This window comes from Mesoplodon densirostris, chromosome X (assembly GCF_025265405.1).
Source record: "Mesoplodon densirostris isolate mMesDen1 chromosome X, mMesDen1 primary haplotype, whole genome shotgun sequence".
Classification (NCBI taxonomy): Eukaryota; Metazoa; Chordata; class Mammalia; order Artiodactyla; family Ziphiidae; genus Mesoplodon; species Mesoplodon densirostris.
In genome coordinates, this window is record NC_082681.1 from 117003874 (window position 1) to 117022004 (window position 18131).

Genomic DNA, 18131 nt, shown 5'->3' on the forward strand with positions numbered 1-18131 from the left:
AACACAGAATTAAGTCTAAATAACTCCAGTAATTACCTACAGTTATACACTTTAAAGCCGGCTGCCTTTCTAGGTTAACAGCCGCCAAATCCATTCGATTATCTCCACTAACTATGCCAAAATGAAAACACACAAAAGAAAACCTTTCCTGAATGAAATTCTCTGACACTACAGAAAAATTTTGGTTTGTATCTTACCCTTGAGGGTTAATATACCCAAGAAATTCCTCAAACAAGAGATAATGCTAATTACCTGGTGCATCGCTGAGAGCATGGACCTAGGAACAAGAAGACCCAACTACTCACTTTGGTTCTCCCATGCCACCGTGGCAAACCACTGAACTGCCTTGGAACTCATATGAAAAAGAGAGAGAATATCTGCATGGTCCACCACGTGGCACTGGAAGGATCAAATAGGATGCTGTATGCGAAAGTTCTTTGGAATCTATAAGCAAGGGCACAAAACCATGTCACCCGATTGGATGGCAAGAACCCACTATATTAAGGAGTCAAAATCAGTCATTCAGAGACAAAGAAAGGATCAGATGGCTCCTATGGATCTAGCACTACTTCCTTCCTCTTGTTTCTCTCCATTTTCAAGTCACCTCTTAGCACTATAAAAAGGAAATTCAGTACTTCCACAGCTCACAGCCCCTGACCGGAATTATTTTTAATTTGGAAACAAAGACAGTTTAAGAACTTAGAAAGATGTTGCCCACCATCCGAGGTAAATGTCTGTCAAGCTCCATTCACTAATTCAGCTAATATTCATTAAGCACCTACTATGTGCCAGGTCCTACTTCAAATAGTAGACACTGTCCCCAAATACTTAAAATAAAGTTGAGTAAATGAGAGGGAAATGCAGGGCAATTTGGGAGGACTCAACAAATTTAGCTGAAAGACGGTTAATGTCTATGTACATTACAACATGTAGAAATGTGACCAGATACATAGAGACAAAGCACAGCAACCAGCCAGAGGGATGCACCTAAGTTCAGAGAATGATGTACAGCCATCAGGAAGGATAAATTGATACTTGGGGCAGCTAAACTGTGTGAATGCAAGATGTTCTGAAATTCTTCTTATGGTCGCTTCAGAAGCAAAGTTAATTTCTTTTTTTTTTTTTTTTTTTTTTTGCGGTATGCGGGCCTCTCACTGTTGTGGCCTCCCCCGTTGCGGAGCACAGGCTCCGGACGCGCAGGCTCAGCGGCCATGGCTCACGGGCCCAGCTGCTCCGCGGCATATGGGATCCTCCCAGACCAGGGCATGAACCCGCATCCCCTGCATCGGCAGGCGGACTCTCAACCACTTGCGCCACCAGGGAGGCCCCCAGAAGCAAAGTTAATTTCTTAATGCAGAAAACAAAGACAGGTGAGGCAAGATTGTCCTGGTGTCAGATGGATATGAGTAAGCCAAAAAGTATATCAGTAGAGGACTACCAGTCAAGTCATTAAAACATTGAAAGAAATCTTTACTTTTGAAAAAGACCCGAAAAGGGAGGAATATCATAGGCTTTTTTCACATCACCTTTTCCATCTGCAACCTTTACATGGAGCTTGGGGTGAGGGCATATCAATCGATGGGAATTCCTCAAGCACAAAGAACAAGGCAGGAGGGAACACTCCCGAATCTGCTCCCTCCTTCCCTTACAGTGTATCACACGTGAAAGTGTAAAGGGCTACGGCTGGAAACGGAGGCCAAGTAAGATACTGATAGATGATCTGAAACTTATGAGAAAGCTGGAGTCTTTACAAATAAAGGGCTGTTATTTTTACATCTTTATACCACAAGGAAACAATCATACGGAACAGCCCCATTCCCAAGACACTGACTCAGTCTTCAGGAAACAGACCTCCATATGGACCACCTCATCACCCGTATCTTGGAAGTACGTCGGTCTTTTTCTTACCTGACTAATTATGAGTCCCCTGACGAGAGCCTTCTAAGGATGGGAGAGATGCAGTCTTTCTAAAAATGAAGGAACTAATCATGAGCTCAGGTAACATAATAAAATGAAAGAATATCAGATTTGGTGGAACTAAGAGAAACAGAGGTGCCATCAAGCCAAGCGCAGCTGGGCAGAGCACAACTCCACCCACGGGAAAACTGTGACTAAAGAAGGAGGAATACTTTACAAGTGACAGTTCTGAACTCAGTGAATTCAATACTTAAACACTGGATGGAAACAGTTATATGGATGTTAAAAGAGCAGAATTCAAAGTAGATCATAAATATATGAAAAAGTATAGTGAAGAGAAACACATCCTGTGGAGCTTTATAACTTGTGAATTTTAATCTGGACCCTCAGCTTCCGTTTCTAAGAGTAAATACAACATGGCTCCTCTTTCCTCACCCCAAGTCCTCTGCCAAGTCCACCTTTCAGCAAAAAATAAACTATGCTGAAAATCAGATAGACAATTCTAAAACCGGCTAAACTTCATGAAAATATAAATTATGAAGACCCGGGGCATTTTTCAAAATAAACTAGAAAGAACTTTTCCCTTCGGTCTATTTTACGACTAGTAAAGTGCATCACATACGGACTTAGAAAACTACAAAGGAATATAACATGACAAAAGGACAGTATTCAGAGGTAAAACTGTTACATAAGCATAAAAATTCCACTTCCCACTCTTTACGAACTTGATAATGACCAGAAGGTAGACTTTCACTTAAGATCTTTGAAACCAAGCAGTTAAGTGAAAAATTCCAAGACAACTTTTGGAATGCTTTAATTGACAGAATGGAAGTATACAAATGAATTTCAAAATAAAATCTATGCATCCAAGAGGAAGATCTAACACGAAAGTACCCATACCTCACGAGAATCCGGTCAGATGGAAGAAGGCCAAAGTCTAAATCAGAGAGTGAGGAGGGATGCATAAGAGAAAGGAAGGGCCCAGGGACCGAATTATCAAGACATGCTAAGCTGACGTCCTCAACTTCCAGAGTCCCCAGGCCTTAGCTGGTGGTTTGGGACAAACATGGTATTTGGTCACAAAGAGCAACAGTAGAGATCGGCTGTATCTGCAATGGGGAGGGAGCTGAGAAATCTGGGGAGACTGTAGACACTCTACGATAACGAGGACAGAGGTATGAGGACGCAAGTGCTAACGAGGTTCTGTGTCCCCTTATGACAGGCGCCAACCAAACCATGGCAACGTACTACGAAAAATGACTCGAGTTACTACTTTAGTGGAAGATCTGAAGTAGCTACAGGTAACTTCTGTGGAAAAGGTCCATCTCATACAGAGAGAAAATACACATTCAGACACTGGATTAACTATAGTGCCACACGCAGAGTTGGTGGAGGAAAGGAGTTCTTTCTGGGTGACTTGCAGAAGACCATCTTTTCTTCATGGAGAGGACCGAAGCATTCAGTTCTTTACAAAGTTCTGTTAGTCTTGAACTTGTCCCTACAAAGAAAATAATGGGAATGACCACAGTGAGTTTATGAGGACAACCTTCTCTATTTTACCCGAGACTTACTCAGAGCATTTAGTTACAGTGATGATTCAAAAACCCGTGCCTTATCTCAGAATTATTCTCTACAGTTACTACAGAAAATGAATTACCATTTAATGACTTATATATACTTTTAAAAAGTTCTTTCCTCTCAGTTAAAAACCTGATTAGAAATGAGGAATCACTGCTAATGGGTATGGGGTTTCTTTGGGGGACGGTGAATATGTTCTGAAATTAGACAGTGCGTGAGGATCACAGAACTCTGTGAATATACCAAAAGCCACTGAATTGTACACTTTAAAAGGCTGCATTATATCTCAATAAAGCTGTAATTAAAAATCTGCTTAGGAAATAACTTTTCTTAGAATTTCTCTTTCCCCTAGTGAATTTACCATACCTACTAAATACTTTCCCAAGGTGGCCACCAATTATGCTATTTGTATAATTGAAATATCAGGCTAACCATTTAAAAATCTTAAAAACTGCTTTCTGCTAAAATTTGTCTAAGATATTAGAAATGAAGACTCATACTTAGTCAGCAGTATACAACCTCCTAAACTATTTAAAGTTTTAAGTAGACTTTTTTAAAAAAATTATTTATTTATTTATTTATTTATTTATGGCTGCATTGGCTCTTTGTTGCTGCGTGCGGGCTTTCTCTAGTTGCGGCGAGCGGGGGCTACTCTTCACTGCAGTGCGCAGGCTTCTCACTGTGGTGGTTTCTCTTGTTGTAGAGCATGGGCTCTAGGTGCGTGGGCTTCAGTAGCTGTGGCTTGAGGGCTCTAGAGTGCAGGCTCAGTAGTTGTGGCGCATGGGCTTAGTTGTTCTGTGGCATGTGGGATCTTCCCAGACCAGGGCTTGAACCCATGTCCCCTGCATTAGCAGGCGGATTCTTAACCACTGTGCCACCGGGGAAGTCCTAAACAGCCTTTAAAACAATATTCAACAAAGGCCATCTTTTAACAATCCAAATGGACCTTAAATGTTTATAAAGACTGCTTCTGTGCTACTCAAATAAGTCCCCCTACCGGAGCCATAGCTGGAATTAACTGCTCACACTGATGCCCAACATGCTACTTGACTTACATACCAACTGAAAATGGAATCAAGGGAAACTGATCCACGGGTTTCAAGCTAATTTAGCTTAATCTCCACCGGGGATGGTGTGTGTATGTGTCTACACACACTTGTGTGTACACTCACACTCATGTGCACAAACCAAACTCCTCTAGACTTCATCATTTGAGGTGAGTGACCAGTCCGGCAGTATTGCACAGAGGTCCATCACAATACTTCCGTAGAAAAGAATAAACATCAATATAGATACCCTTTATATCATTCATCAGAAAAGATCAGTGCTACTATAAAGGAACAAAATCACAGAGCTATATAAACTCTATTTGCATTCAAATACCTTTCTGTTGCACTATGTTAGGAATCAAGGTTTTCAGAGTAAGAGGAAATATATACAATTAAAATATAATAGCGAGGGACTTCCCTGGTGATGCAGTGGTTAAGAATCCGCCTGCCAATGCAGGGGACACAGGTTCGAACCCTGGTCCGGGAAGATCCCACGTGCCGCGGAGCAACTAAGCCCATGCGCCACAACTACTGAGCCCACGTGCCACAACTACTGAAGCCTGAGTGCCTAGAGCCCATGCTCCACAACAAGAGAAGCCACTGCAATGAGAGGCCCACGCACCGTAACAAAGAGTAGCCCCCGCTCGCTGCAACTAGAGAAAGCCCACGTGCAGCAACGAAGACCCAACACAGCCAAAAATAAATAAATAAATAATTTAAAAATTAAAAAAATATTAGCGAGAAACACTGCAATGTTAAAATCGAATAAAACTATCAATATGATCTTAAAAAAGATATGTATTTTATAGGTCTGCCCAGAAAAGGGGACTAGAAAAGGTATAATGTATACCTCCAACACCCAGATTAGGGTCTCTAATACCCATTAAAAGGAAACAGGGGTCCTTGAGGAAAATGGCTGATTCTAGGCAAAGTGTAAGATGAGCCTAGGACATCATCTTGGGCCAGAAAGCAAGGAAGCTTTCAAAGATGAATACGGTTTTATCAATGGAACACAAAGGGTCGGGATCAAAATAGCTTCCAATGGCCAAAGGTGTGCCAGTTTTAGCATCAAAAAGATGGCCACTGGGCTTCCCTGGTGGTGCAGTGGTTGAGAATCTGCCTGCCAATGCAGGGGACACAGGTTCGAGTCCTGGTCTGGGAAGATCCCACATGCCGTGGAGCAACCAAGCCCGTGAGCCACAACTACTGAGCCTGCGCATCTGGAGCCTGTGCTCCGCAACGAGAGGCCGCGATAGTGAGAGGCCCGTGCATGGCGATGAAGAGTGGCCCCCGCTTGCCGCAACTAAAGAAAGCCCTCGCACAGAAACGAAGACCCAACACAGCCAAAAATAAAAATAAATAAATTAAAAAAAAAAAAAAGATGGCCACTACATGCAATGACATGGGTGAACCTCACAGAAAGCCACACACAAAAAGAGCACATACTATATATTCCTTTTGTTTTAAGTTCAAGCAGTGAGAGAGTCAGATACAGTGATAGGTGATAGAGTTGGAATAATTGTTACATGATAAGGAGGGAAAAAGGAGGAGAGTCTGACTAGAAAGCAGCCTTTTCAGGTGCTGGAAATATAGGTTTAAAAATTCATTAAGTTATAAACTTAAGATCTGTACACTTTTTATATATATGTTAAATATTGATTGAAACATATCAAAGCAATAAAAATCTACAATATCCATAATAATACTTAAAAAAGAGAAAGCCAGAAACTCATTGGTCAAATTTAAGGTGGTTTTTAACTCAACTTCTTACCTTGAAAATTGGTAATTAAAGGGAAAGACTGAAATGCTTATCCTGCCTTGCGAGGAGGAACTGTACTTCAAAAGGTACCTAAATGACCTTAGTTGTTGAGGAAGAACTTTACAGGAGAATGTCAGCTAATAATTGTCAAAGGAATGATACTAACAAAAAAAACCTCATCATTTTATAAACATTAATAAAGTTACTGATTAAGGCCAAAGTTATCAACTGGTGCTAAAAACCATGAGGTGATGGTTGCATGGTGCCGCAATAACATGACAAAATAACACTACGCAGATTACTTTCTGGTTGAAAAGGGAAAATTAACTACACTATGGAGGGATCAGACAGCCATCATCTGAATTACAGTCAGTCTTAACATTACTAATGGTGGATCAACCAGACATCATGGGTCTCAGAGTGTAATTCTGCAATAGTATTTATGAAATATTCTAGCAAAAAAAAAATGCTCCACTGAGCCTTTAGATGAAGTTCCAGTTTATGGGAGATACAGGGAAAGGGGGACAAATTAAATAAAACTTCAAAGACAAAATCAAAGAAATCAAGGTGGGACATTTTTGCAGGACAACTGGTATGGTCCAACAACAAAAGATTGTTCTAGATTAAAAACAGCTTGAGACCTACTCAGATGTGTTATGTGGTCTTGGAACTGATTTGTTGTTTGGACAAATCAGGGGAATTTTCATGATGAGAATGTACTGACACGGAAAGGTGGAGATGGTTAAATGAAATAAAACTAGGTTGTACAATAGTATGCAAAGTATGATCTCATTTGGGGAAAAATACATATACATATATACAAATAGCAAAATATCTGGAAGAACACAGATAAAGCACTAAGAATGGTAATCTCTAGGTTATGGGAATACAGCAGTTTCTCTTTTTTTGCTTTTTTATATTTCCTAATTTTTTACAGTGTTCATATACTGCTTTTCTATTACTAAAAGGTTACTTGAAATTAAACAAATAATCAGAACCCTTACTCTTGCTAGCAGAGTTGGAGCTTAAAGGTAGTCAGAAGAAAAAGAAAATTGGAAACCAAAGACTGGATTATTGTCCTTATTACTACAAAGTAGTGAAACTTGTTATTCTATGATTGATAATTTTCTTCTTTTTCATTTTTTTATTGTGGTAAATTGTACATAAAATTTACCACCTGGTTAAGATGATAAAAAAATGTTTTATTAAGTGTACAGTCCAGTGGCACTAAGTACATTCACAGTGTTGTACCACCATTACCAGCGTCCATCTCCAGAACGTTTTCATCTTTCTCCACTGAAACTCTGTCCTCATTAAACACTGAATTCCCTTGCCCCCTACTCCCCAGCCCTGGCGACCACCATCCTACTTTCTGTCTCTAGGTGCCTCACGTAAGTGGAATCATACAATATTTGTCCTTTTGGATCTGGCTTATTTTACCTAGCATAATGACTTCAAGGTTTATCTATATTGTAGCAGGTCAGAACTTTATTCCTTTTAAAGGCTGAATAATAATACTCTGTTGGATAAACCACATTTCGTTTACCTTGACTGATAATTTTAACTTCTTTATTTTTCCAGTTTCAACCCACCTACAGACTTTCTCTGAACATTCTTCTGTGAATTCTATGGATGATGACAAATTACAAATTAATTACTTTTTAATAAGATTCATGGCAGGATAAACCCTGCTTACTGCTTTTGATACCTCCACACGGCAAGGACTCCTAGAACATCAAGGCCTCTATTGGAATTGCTACTCTGGCTACCCAATTCTTGCTATCCTTCCTGTCTGGGGTGAAAAAGCTACTTCATTCTTTCTTCAGGGATCACTTTGCTTTTCCAGTGATAAAACCACAAAGATGTGGCTGAAAATATCAATTGTCTGGCTGGTACACACTGGAGGAAAATCAGATACTTTATAATAGAAAGAAAAGTGGTAAATTACTGTTTCGCCTTGTATTTGGAAGCATCCCTGGGTTCACTGCTGGGATTGCTCCAATCGTCAGCTTCAGGTGTGGTCTTGTAATGGCGCCATGCGGACTTATTAAAAACTGGAAGTCTCTCAAATGATTCACTTGAAAGAGCCTAAGGAAAAACAAAAATAGACACCAAAGGTCCACAGTGTCATCTTGCTCGCATGAAATACTAACCCAAATTTTATTATTTAAAACATTAGAAACCTTATTAATATATATTTTTAGAGTTATATTAAAATTACATTTTAGTAATTTACTTAGACTGATCAGGATGAAATTAAAGCTTTTTAAAGGAATAAAAACATTCACTCATGAAAAAGCAGTACTGAAGTACACATGACCAAAACAAAAACTATTTTAGTTCAGTTAATACTGATGTGAGATATTCAACTGTCTTGACTATATGGTCTTAGACCAAACTCTACTGTTCACTGGGCATCTGTTCTCCCAGAGGGCCCTGAAGAAATAGTTTCATACACAGTAGATTTATAAATATAAGCTCATAAAGTGATATCAAATAGTATATCATTTATATGCATTGGCATCTAAGATAAACACTCAAAATAACTGGTTATCTTATCATATAACATATAACACACTAAGCAGCTGTTAAAAGGATGAGCCAGTTCTGTATGAACTGATATGGAAAGATCTCCAAGATATGTTGGAAAGTAAAAAAAAAAAGCAAAGTGCTAAAATAATCATTTGTGTGAAAAAAAAAATCAGATTTCCCCCCATATTTTTATCAATGCAGAATCAACTTCCATGAGGATCCACATGAAACTGGCATCCATGGTCAGCCCTGGGAAAGAGAACCAGGTGGCCCTGGGCCACTGACGGGAGAGACTTAGTTTTCCCTTTTGTAGTTTTAAAATTTTGTACTATGTGCCCATATTACATATTCAAAAAATACTCCAAATATTCTAGAGTTTAGATGTAAATAAAAGTCTGACTCCACCAATGAATGAGAAAACTTGTTTTACAGAGAACTTTGTTATTCGATCAGACTTTTAGGTAACCATATTATGAGCACTGAATTCTTGCAAGTTTGGGAAAGCCGGCAAGTTTCTAAAACAAAAGACTAAAAGAACTCAGTTTATGAAAACCTGTCTCCTTTTAGATTAGTCCTTTCAATGGGTATACAATTTTTTAAAAAATCACAACTTAGAATTATGGTTTTAAAAATCAATATTTAAATTTTTACCTCTCCATGTTTCCTATTTTGCTATATCTGAGCATAAAATCAAGGGTAGGACATAACTTGGTTTTCATGTAAAACTGGAGTAAATCTGAGCTGAATATAGGAGATGATATAGTGCTATTCTCCATTAGTTATTAGAACTTATAGCTTTAAAAAGTAAAGATGCCTTCATATAACAGAAATAAAATGCAGTACCTTCAAATAAATGACAGCATCAGTACCCACGCCTTCCATAGAATAGAGTTTTAGATCTCCTTGAAAATATCTAGCATACAGACGAGAAATTGGCAAGCCATAACCAAATCCAGCCTATCGAGAAAAGAAAATTAATACGGTGAGACAGGCACAAAACGCTAACACATTGAGTCTGAGGACCATCTGCAAGATTAAAATAAATTCTTGATTCATATTTAAAGCAAATAAATTACTGATCCAAACTTTACAACGATGTATATGCTCATCTATGGCAAACAATCTGTTTTCACCCTGCAAAAATACTTCTCACATGTTTGGAAAAGAACAGAAATACTCTGATTTTTGACTAATGCTTTTTGAACGCTTTAAAGCAAATTGTTAGCATTGTTAAATCCCAAATCAAGTGGAATTTGAACCAGAAACCAAAGTAAACCACATCATTCCAAAGTTCCACTATGATTTCTTTGCTCAACTGAGTAGCACGGGAGTTGAAATCTAATCGTACCAAGGCTAACACATGAAAAGAAAGCAATCTCCTAAGAGCTACTTCCTAAGGCTCTGGGAACGCTGCAATATTTTGACACGTGGTAGTCCATATATTCTTAGAGACAAGAAAACAATTCCAGTACCCTCCTATACCTCTATGTCATAGAACCCTGACTGTCAGTAACAGGTTGTTGGGGGAAGAAAAAAAAAAGGTCTCTGATATTGATAGGAACAACTGAGACTAATTTCCAACACTGGGGTGCAGGGGAAGGGGCTGTTCCTCAAGCTTCGACCCCTCTGATTAAGTCCACTGACAGGGTGTCAAAGGATCAACAGTGTCTGGGAGGACATTTCTGAAAAAGAAATGCGTGTGTCACGGCACAGAGCTGTAACATAGTAAGGTGTTTGATGAAGGAGTTAACGTTTCCTAGTAGTACATACCCACACGCCCGCTTAAAAGCTGAGGAGAGTTAACTAATTGGGAGAGATGCCAGTGGAAGCATTTCTTCAAATGGAGAGCCACCAGGCACACTGGAAAGAATACAGACATGGCCAGTGCCAGCTTGACGATAATGAGCTCAATGACCTTGGGCAAACCAGTAACCTCATTTCCTCATCTATAAAATGGGAGGTGGGATGCACATTTTTTAGAGCTCTCTTACTTCAATTGCTCAGTGTCATTTTTAAAAAAAGATGACATCACAGCTGCCCTCAAGATGCTATTTTGAGACCCGTAACAGACGATCCATATTCCTTTTAAAAAAATTGTGGAAGGTTCTAGATTTGCTTGTAGTGTCTTTTTTTCTTTTGACATTTATTTAAGTAGGTACCAGAAACTAGTCAAGGCAATGGCCTTCAAACTGATCTTTCAAGAGTTTTCTTGAATCCTATGTAAACGACTTCCTCTCCATATTCCATATGCAGTGTTAACAAACCCTGTCTAGAATAAATGATGTTAAGTGCTGGATTTTATTCATACATATAAAATATAATCTTACGTGCTTGTCAGTCAGGTACAACTTGAAAATGAAAATTTACACCCTGAACCATTTTGCAGACTGACAGATACGTTGCTGTGCTTAATGACAAAGGGTTCACTTGTTGTTTGTCAATTCCTACCAGGATCTAAATGCTGCCATGGTAACCAGAGGCTTTCCTCACTTCCTGAAGGTTATTTCCACAGTGAGACAGAAAGGGCTCTGAAAATGCATACGCCACCTATATGTTTCCTGCTTATGTTATTTCATATCAAACATTTAATGTGTTCACAATTTAACACTTTAATTATATAAACAAATTTGGCGGGGGAAGTTCAAAGGTCCTGGGTGGTTTGGGTCTCTATGGTATGCAGCGCCGAAGTACCCAGGGCCAGCTGCAGCCAGACACGCTGTGCTGTTCCCTGCTCACCTGCTATTAAACTTCCACCCCCTCCAAGGGGAGTGCCAGGTGGGAAATGGTGCTCCGGAAGCAGTCTTAACCACAGGGAAATATTTTTTCTCTGTATTGGGGAGGTAGGTACTCAGCTCTGAATGTTTCTTAGACACAAATTAGAGAAGAAATCTGAGTCCAAAAGAGTCATAAAGAAAGCAGCAGTGGCATAAAATTCTCCCTCCTTCAAACCATATGGGAAACATTCAAATGCAACAAGGCTGATGCGACAACCCAGAGAAAGAGCCAGCCTGTCCCTTCTCGAGTGAATGGTCTTTCCTCTAGCAGCAGTTTCAGAGGCTTACCAGCGGCGCGGCTCTCGTAGGCTCCAGGCTAGGTCTCGGAGCAGTTGAATACATGTAGTTAAAAAGACGATCTATTTTTCGTAGTGGGACCCCACCACCTAGGTCACTTATCTGTAATGTACAAAATGTTAAAAGGAAGAAAAACAAGAAGAAGTCATCAATCTATACTTAGCAGGAGGCAAGGAGTTCATTAAATAAAGTACATACTAGATTACTCTAAACCGTGCAAGGGCTTGAACCCCCAATGAAATATGGTCCCTTTGTGAACAGTGTAAAACAAAGGAGGCGGGCAAGTGGGGTTAGGATCCGATACGCTTGGGTTTGAGATCTTGTTCAGCTCCCTAAAAAATGGGGTTCCAATGAAGTTTAAACGAGGTAGCTTAAGCCAAGGATCAAATGCAGTACTTACAAATAGGACACTCAGTTGTCAGTTCTCTTCCCTTCCCTTTGATTCCTCAATGTTTTGTTTTTTTTTTTTTTTTTTTTTTTTGCGGTATATGGGCCTCTCACTGTTGTGGCCTCTCCCGTTGCGGAGCACAGGCTCCGGACGCACAGGCCCAACGGCCATGGCTCACGGGCCCAGCCGCTCCGCGGCATGTGGGATTTTCCCAGACCGGGGCACGAACCCGTGTCCCCTGCATCGGCAGGCGGACTCTCAACCACTGCGCCACCAGGGAAGCCCTGATTCCTCAATGTTTACACACTATTAAATTAACTGATAATTCAAGTATACGTACAAATAAAGCAGTTACCTTAATGGATAAGTCTTCTTTACCCAGAGTAACAAGGGTTTTAACAGCTGGGTAACCCTCTTTTCTATCTTCATATAGTTCAACTGTCGCTCTCATTGAGTTCTGAAATCATAGAACCTTTTTTTTTGAGCATGCCACCAACTCACAAACTACAACTTTACAAAAAGAAACTAGCAAAAGATTACCGATACACAACAATTCTTTGGTGGGGCAAATACCAGTTGGATTTATATGGCACTTTTTTCCCCTCTCAAGAACTTAACGCAACGTGTGTTCAGAACAAGGAAAAATTTCTTGATGCTTTACTTTGTTTTTATCTCGCTTTAGTCTCATCCACCATACTAAATGCTTATTTTCCTTTCCTTCCTGTTTTCTTTTTCACTTTAGGGTATTTAAATTATTCAACTGTTCACCAAGAGGGACGTTTTTATCACGTGCAATGAGGCCGCAGAGGCTCACTGACGTGTGCTTTAAATCCCACTACCAGTCTGCACTAACAGAGCACCCTTCCGCTAAAGAAGGCGGGAAACCTGAGAGGATTCATGCTTCCCACAAAAATTAATCATTTGGCTGGAAAAAAAAAAAGTAGAAGAAATGTCAGGTGAAAAGAAATTCTGAAAAAGCCACAGCTGTTGAAGAGCAAGTTCACAACTGAATGCCCATCTCAACCTTAAGTGTTACATCAGCAACATAATTTTGGGAAGCAAGTCAGCATAACTGATTTTTCAGGTGTTTGGTTTAGGGTTTTACACATTGGAAGGAATGAAATTTTAGCTCAAATGCCTGGTGCCTGTAATACTGCTACTTACATGCCATTAGCTACTGGTTAATAAAAGCAACAGCTTAAGGTATAGACAGTCTTTTTTCTTTTGGTCCAGCCCTTCCACATCTTTGCCCCCTGCCTCCGCCAGATCTTCTGAATTTTCTAAATTGACTCAAATGTGTAAAAGTGTTAACGTATCTTTCAGGACTGGAACAACTGCTAAGGCACCGACATGGTGAATGTTCAGAAACATAAAGATGCATAAACTTGTTTTTATTTTGATCTGGCTACCACCAATAAAGCCTTTGCCAGATCTGGAAACTAAAAAGCATCTCGAAGCTCATATCTGAAGAAAAAACAGTATGGATTTTACATAAAGCCACTAAAGTACAATTAAGCTTCAAAATCAATATGTACTAATATTCATGAAGACTATACTGTACACAGCAAATTTTCACCTCAGAGTGTACAAATTATAAAACCCACAGGGTGTCAGAAATAGAATTTTTAAAATGGTTATGCAAAACCTTTTTCTTATGCTAATCTGATGAATCCATTATGCCCTGAATCAGAGTAATTTAAAATGAAGACTTCTTTCCATGTTTTTAAATTCCACTTACCTTGAACAACTCAAAGAGCATGTGAAACAGATGTGAGGGCACATAAACTACCTGAATAGGTTTGTCTGGAGCTTTGGCTGAAAACAGAGACAAAACCGTCAATGAGTAAGGATCAAAACTAGAAGAAAGTCAAGAATGTTGTTTGCATCCTTTCTTCCAAGTACATAAAAAAAGAACTCTACAAAAGGCCAACGTAGGCTTACAACTCTAAAGGCAGGGCTGAGCAAAAGCATGTGCTTTGAAGTCCAACAAACTTGGGGTGAAATCCAGTTCCTTCACTTACCAGCTATGTGACCTTAGGCAAATTTCTCTCTTTGGAACTTACTTCAGCAAAACTGGAATATCATCACCTATGTCCTAATGTTCAGAGCATTACATAAGGTCATCCAAATATCACTTGGTGTTTCTCAAAATGGGGGACACCCTCCACCACCACCACTGACCCCAGTGGTCAGCCAGGGGAGTGTGAAGCCACAGAGGTAGAGGGGTACATCCTCTTGGAGACTTGGACTAAACAGGAATGTTAAGTTCTGTTAAATGATGACAAACAAGGCATACTACTCGCAGCTAGCAGACCAACTCCCAGAGACCTACAGTCCTTTCTCCTTGTGTCAGGGATCTTCTGAGGAAAATCCGAGAAACCCTGAATCCCAGAGTAGGATACAGAGTAGATAATAGAAAATTTAGGCTTTCCTCCTCCTCGTGACCTGAAATCATTAAGAGACCAAAACTACGTAAGCTTTCTCAAGTAGAACACCCATGTTATGATTTCAACCTAACTACTTCCTCTAATAAAGTGAGTAATTAACAGTAATAGAAAGGAGAGCAATCATTTGTTTGCTTCTTAGCAGCTTACAAAGAGCTTGCACATACATTACCCAAATGAACTCTCATGACAATACTGTGTGGCTCACAGGATGGGTGGCTGGGGACACAGGCTTTGCCGAGGTTATGCGACTTGCCTGCCATAATGGACGAGGCCTGGAACTGGACACCTGAACTAAGAGTTTTTGATTCTAAATCTTGAACCTTTTGATGATCAGTTATTTTTTAAACTATTAAGTACTATATACGGCAATATCCCCTTGTCCGTGGTTTCGCTTTCTGCAGTGTCTGTTACCCATGGTCAAACGAGGTTCAAAAATATTAAATGGAAATTTCTAGAAACAAACAATTCATAAGTTCTGAGTAGTGCGATGAAATCTCATGCCTTCCTGATCCGTCCTGCTCAGGACGTCAATCATCCCTTTGTCCAATAGATTCTGCCCATTAGACACTTAGTAGCCACCTTGGTTATCAGATCACTGTCACAGTATTGTAGTGCTTATGTTCAAGTGACACTTATTTTATTTAATAGTGGCCCCAAAGTGCAAGAAGAGTGATGCTGGCAATCAAAACTACAATGAGGTATCACACCGGTCAGAATGGCCATCATCAAAAAATCTACAACAACAGATGCTAGAGTGGGTGTGGAGAAAAGGGAACACTCTTGCACTGCTGGTGGGCATGTGAAGTGGTACAGCCACTATGGAGAACAGTATGGAGGTTCCTTAAAAAACTACAAATAGAACTACCACATGACCCAGCAATCCCACTACTGGGCATATACCCTGAGAAAACCATAATTTGAGAGATACATGCACCCCAATGTTCACTGCAGCACTATTTACAATAACCAAGACATGGAAGCAACCTAATGTCCATCGACAGAGGAATGGATAAAGAAGAAGTGGTGTGTGTATACACACACACAAACACAAACACACACACACACACACACACACACACACAAAATGGGATATTACTCAGCCATAAAAAAGAATGAAATAATGCCATTTGCAGCTACATGGATGGACCTAGAGATTATCAAACTAAGTGAAGTCAGACAGAACAAAAACAAATACCATATGGTATCACTTATATGTGGAATCTAAAATACGATACAAATCAACATATCTACGAAACAAAAACAGACTCACAGATATAGAGAACAGACTTGTGGTTGCCAAGGGGGAAGAGGGGTAGGGAGGGAAGGAATGGGAGTTTGAGAGTAGCAGATGCAAACTATTACATATAGGATGGATAAACAACAAGGTCCTACTGTATAGCACAGGGAACTATATTCAATATCTTGTGATAAACCATAATGAAAAAGAATGCCTATATATGTATAACTGAATCACTTTCTGTACAGCAGAAATTAACACATTATAAATCAACTATATTCAATAAAAAATATTAAAACTAAAAAAACTTTCTGACTTTTATTATCAGTTCCTATGGATTCTCAGCATGTGAAATTCTTTTTTATCTAATATTACATATTGCTTCATATATATACATGTACAATATTTGCTGTACACTTGAAACTAACACATTATATGTCAACCATATTTCAATAAAAATTAAAAAAATAAAGTGGGTTCCCTGTAGAAAAAATAAAAAAGGTGAACATTGATTGTGTTGGTAACATAACCAGGTAAATACTGCTCACTGCAGATCAGCCACAGGAATAGACCAGGATGACATTTCTTTCCCTATGAGTCCAACGTGTCATGAGTCATGTGTCACTTGAAGGAGAATACCACCAGCCTTAAGGTGAAATGGATTCACTTTATCCACCTCCAACTGCTCAAAATCATGTTACATTTTTAGGTTGCCGAATATTTGGACCATGTCTTTCTGATACTCCTCTTCTTGGGTAACTGGACAAGAGACATATGCTTTCCTCGTCACATCACTGAGATCTTCCAGCCTCTTTTCTATTGCATGGGATCCATTCCATTCTTTAAGATGTTTCAAATTAGAATCGACTGCTTTCCAAACATGCTGCACAGCCATCATCCTCAAATTGTTTTTGATTGAAGTTCTAGAATATTTTTTGCTATTTCTTATACCTACATTATACACACCATTAGGTCAGTCACGTAAACTACCTCAGAAAGTTATGCATGGGAAATACATTTCTCAGTCCTTATACCTCTGATTCACTTGATTGGAGGTTTCACCAGGTACAGAATTTGGATTTGAAACCATTTTCTTTCCGCATTTAGAAAGGCAGGGGGAGGGACTTCCCTGGTGTCGCAGTGGTTAAGAATCTGGCTGCCAATGCATGGGACATGGGTTCGAGCCCTGGTCCGGGAGGATCCCACATGCCACAGAGCAACTGAGCCCGTGCCCTAGAGCCCGCGAGCCACAACTACTGAAGCCCACGTGCCTGGAGCCCGTGCTCCGCAACAGGAGAAGCCACTGCAGTGAGAAGCCCGTGCACCACAACGAAGACCCAACACAGCCCAAAAAAAAAAAAAAAAAAAAAAAGGCAGGGGGAGAGGGGTCTTCTGACCATGACAGCGCAGCTGAGAAGTTCAACGTCAGTCAGGTTTTCATTCATGCTGCTGGTTTTTCGCCCGGGGTCTGATACATCTTGGTTGTAAAATTCTTGTTGAAGAATGAGGAACTGGATTATTTGTTTGAGAGAGCTGGTGTTGACTTCCCGCTACGGCTCTCTCCTAAGTGGGAAGGCTGACTTGGAGCTCTGTGTACCTGGTCAAGACTTTTCCACTGGCTTTAGGATGAGCGGACAGCAAGCTGACCTCTGACCAGAGGGTCCCCCGAATGCCTGAATGAAGAGGGCTTTACTTTGGGATGATGACACTCACATGAACAGCCCTAGTTTTTCCCAGGTTCTTGAAGAAACTACTTTGATTTTGATTTTTGCCCAGGGGAAAATGCTCGTGGATGTTGGCAGGCAGAGCACAGCCAGAGTCAAGCTGCTCCCCATCACCCATCCTTACTCCACCTGAGACCAGCTTTCAATCAACCCCCACCTTTGACCTTCCCTATCCAGTCCCTGACACTTCCCAGTGCTGCTCCCAGAGTCCCTCCAGGGTCATCTGATGCCATTTCTGCTTCAGCCTCCTCTTTCGTGGCTTCTTCTGCTCTGTCCCATTAAGCAGCCAGTGTACTTCTATCTCGTTACCCTTTGGCAGGAGGTGGGATCAATGGCCCGCTGACGAGTCCCCATGGTTTCTTTGCTGTTTTTCTTTGTATTCCTTTACTGTCTTTTTAACGGAGCCCTAGGAGCACACTGAATGCTTAG

At 40.2% G+C, this 18131-nt stretch overlaps 1 protein-coding gene across 1 annotated transcript in view; it reads right to left on the reverse strand.

Moving 5' to 3' along the window:
• Positions 1 to 2468: 2468 nt before the first annotated feature.
• Positions 2469 to 18131, reverse strand: part of PDK3 (pyruvate dehydrogenase kinase 3) — a 72239-nt gene continuing 56576 nt past the window's right edge. The window contains exons 7-12 of the mRNA XM_060086636.1: positions 14033 to 14109; positions 12650 to 12751; positions 11898 to 12008; positions 9679 to 9792; positions 8252 to 8391; positions 2469 to 3415 (exon numbers count right to left, since the gene is read on the reverse strand). Coding sequence (XP_059942619.1) covers positions 3385 to 3415; positions 8252 to 8391; positions 9679 to 9792; positions 11898 to 12008; positions 12650 to 12751; positions 14033 to 14109 — 575 coding nt within the window. The 3' untranslated portion in view covers positions 2469 to 3384. The remainder of the gene's footprint in view (positions 3416 to 8251; positions 8392 to 9678; positions 9793 to 11897; positions 12009 to 12649; positions 12752 to 14032; positions 14110 to 18131) is intronic.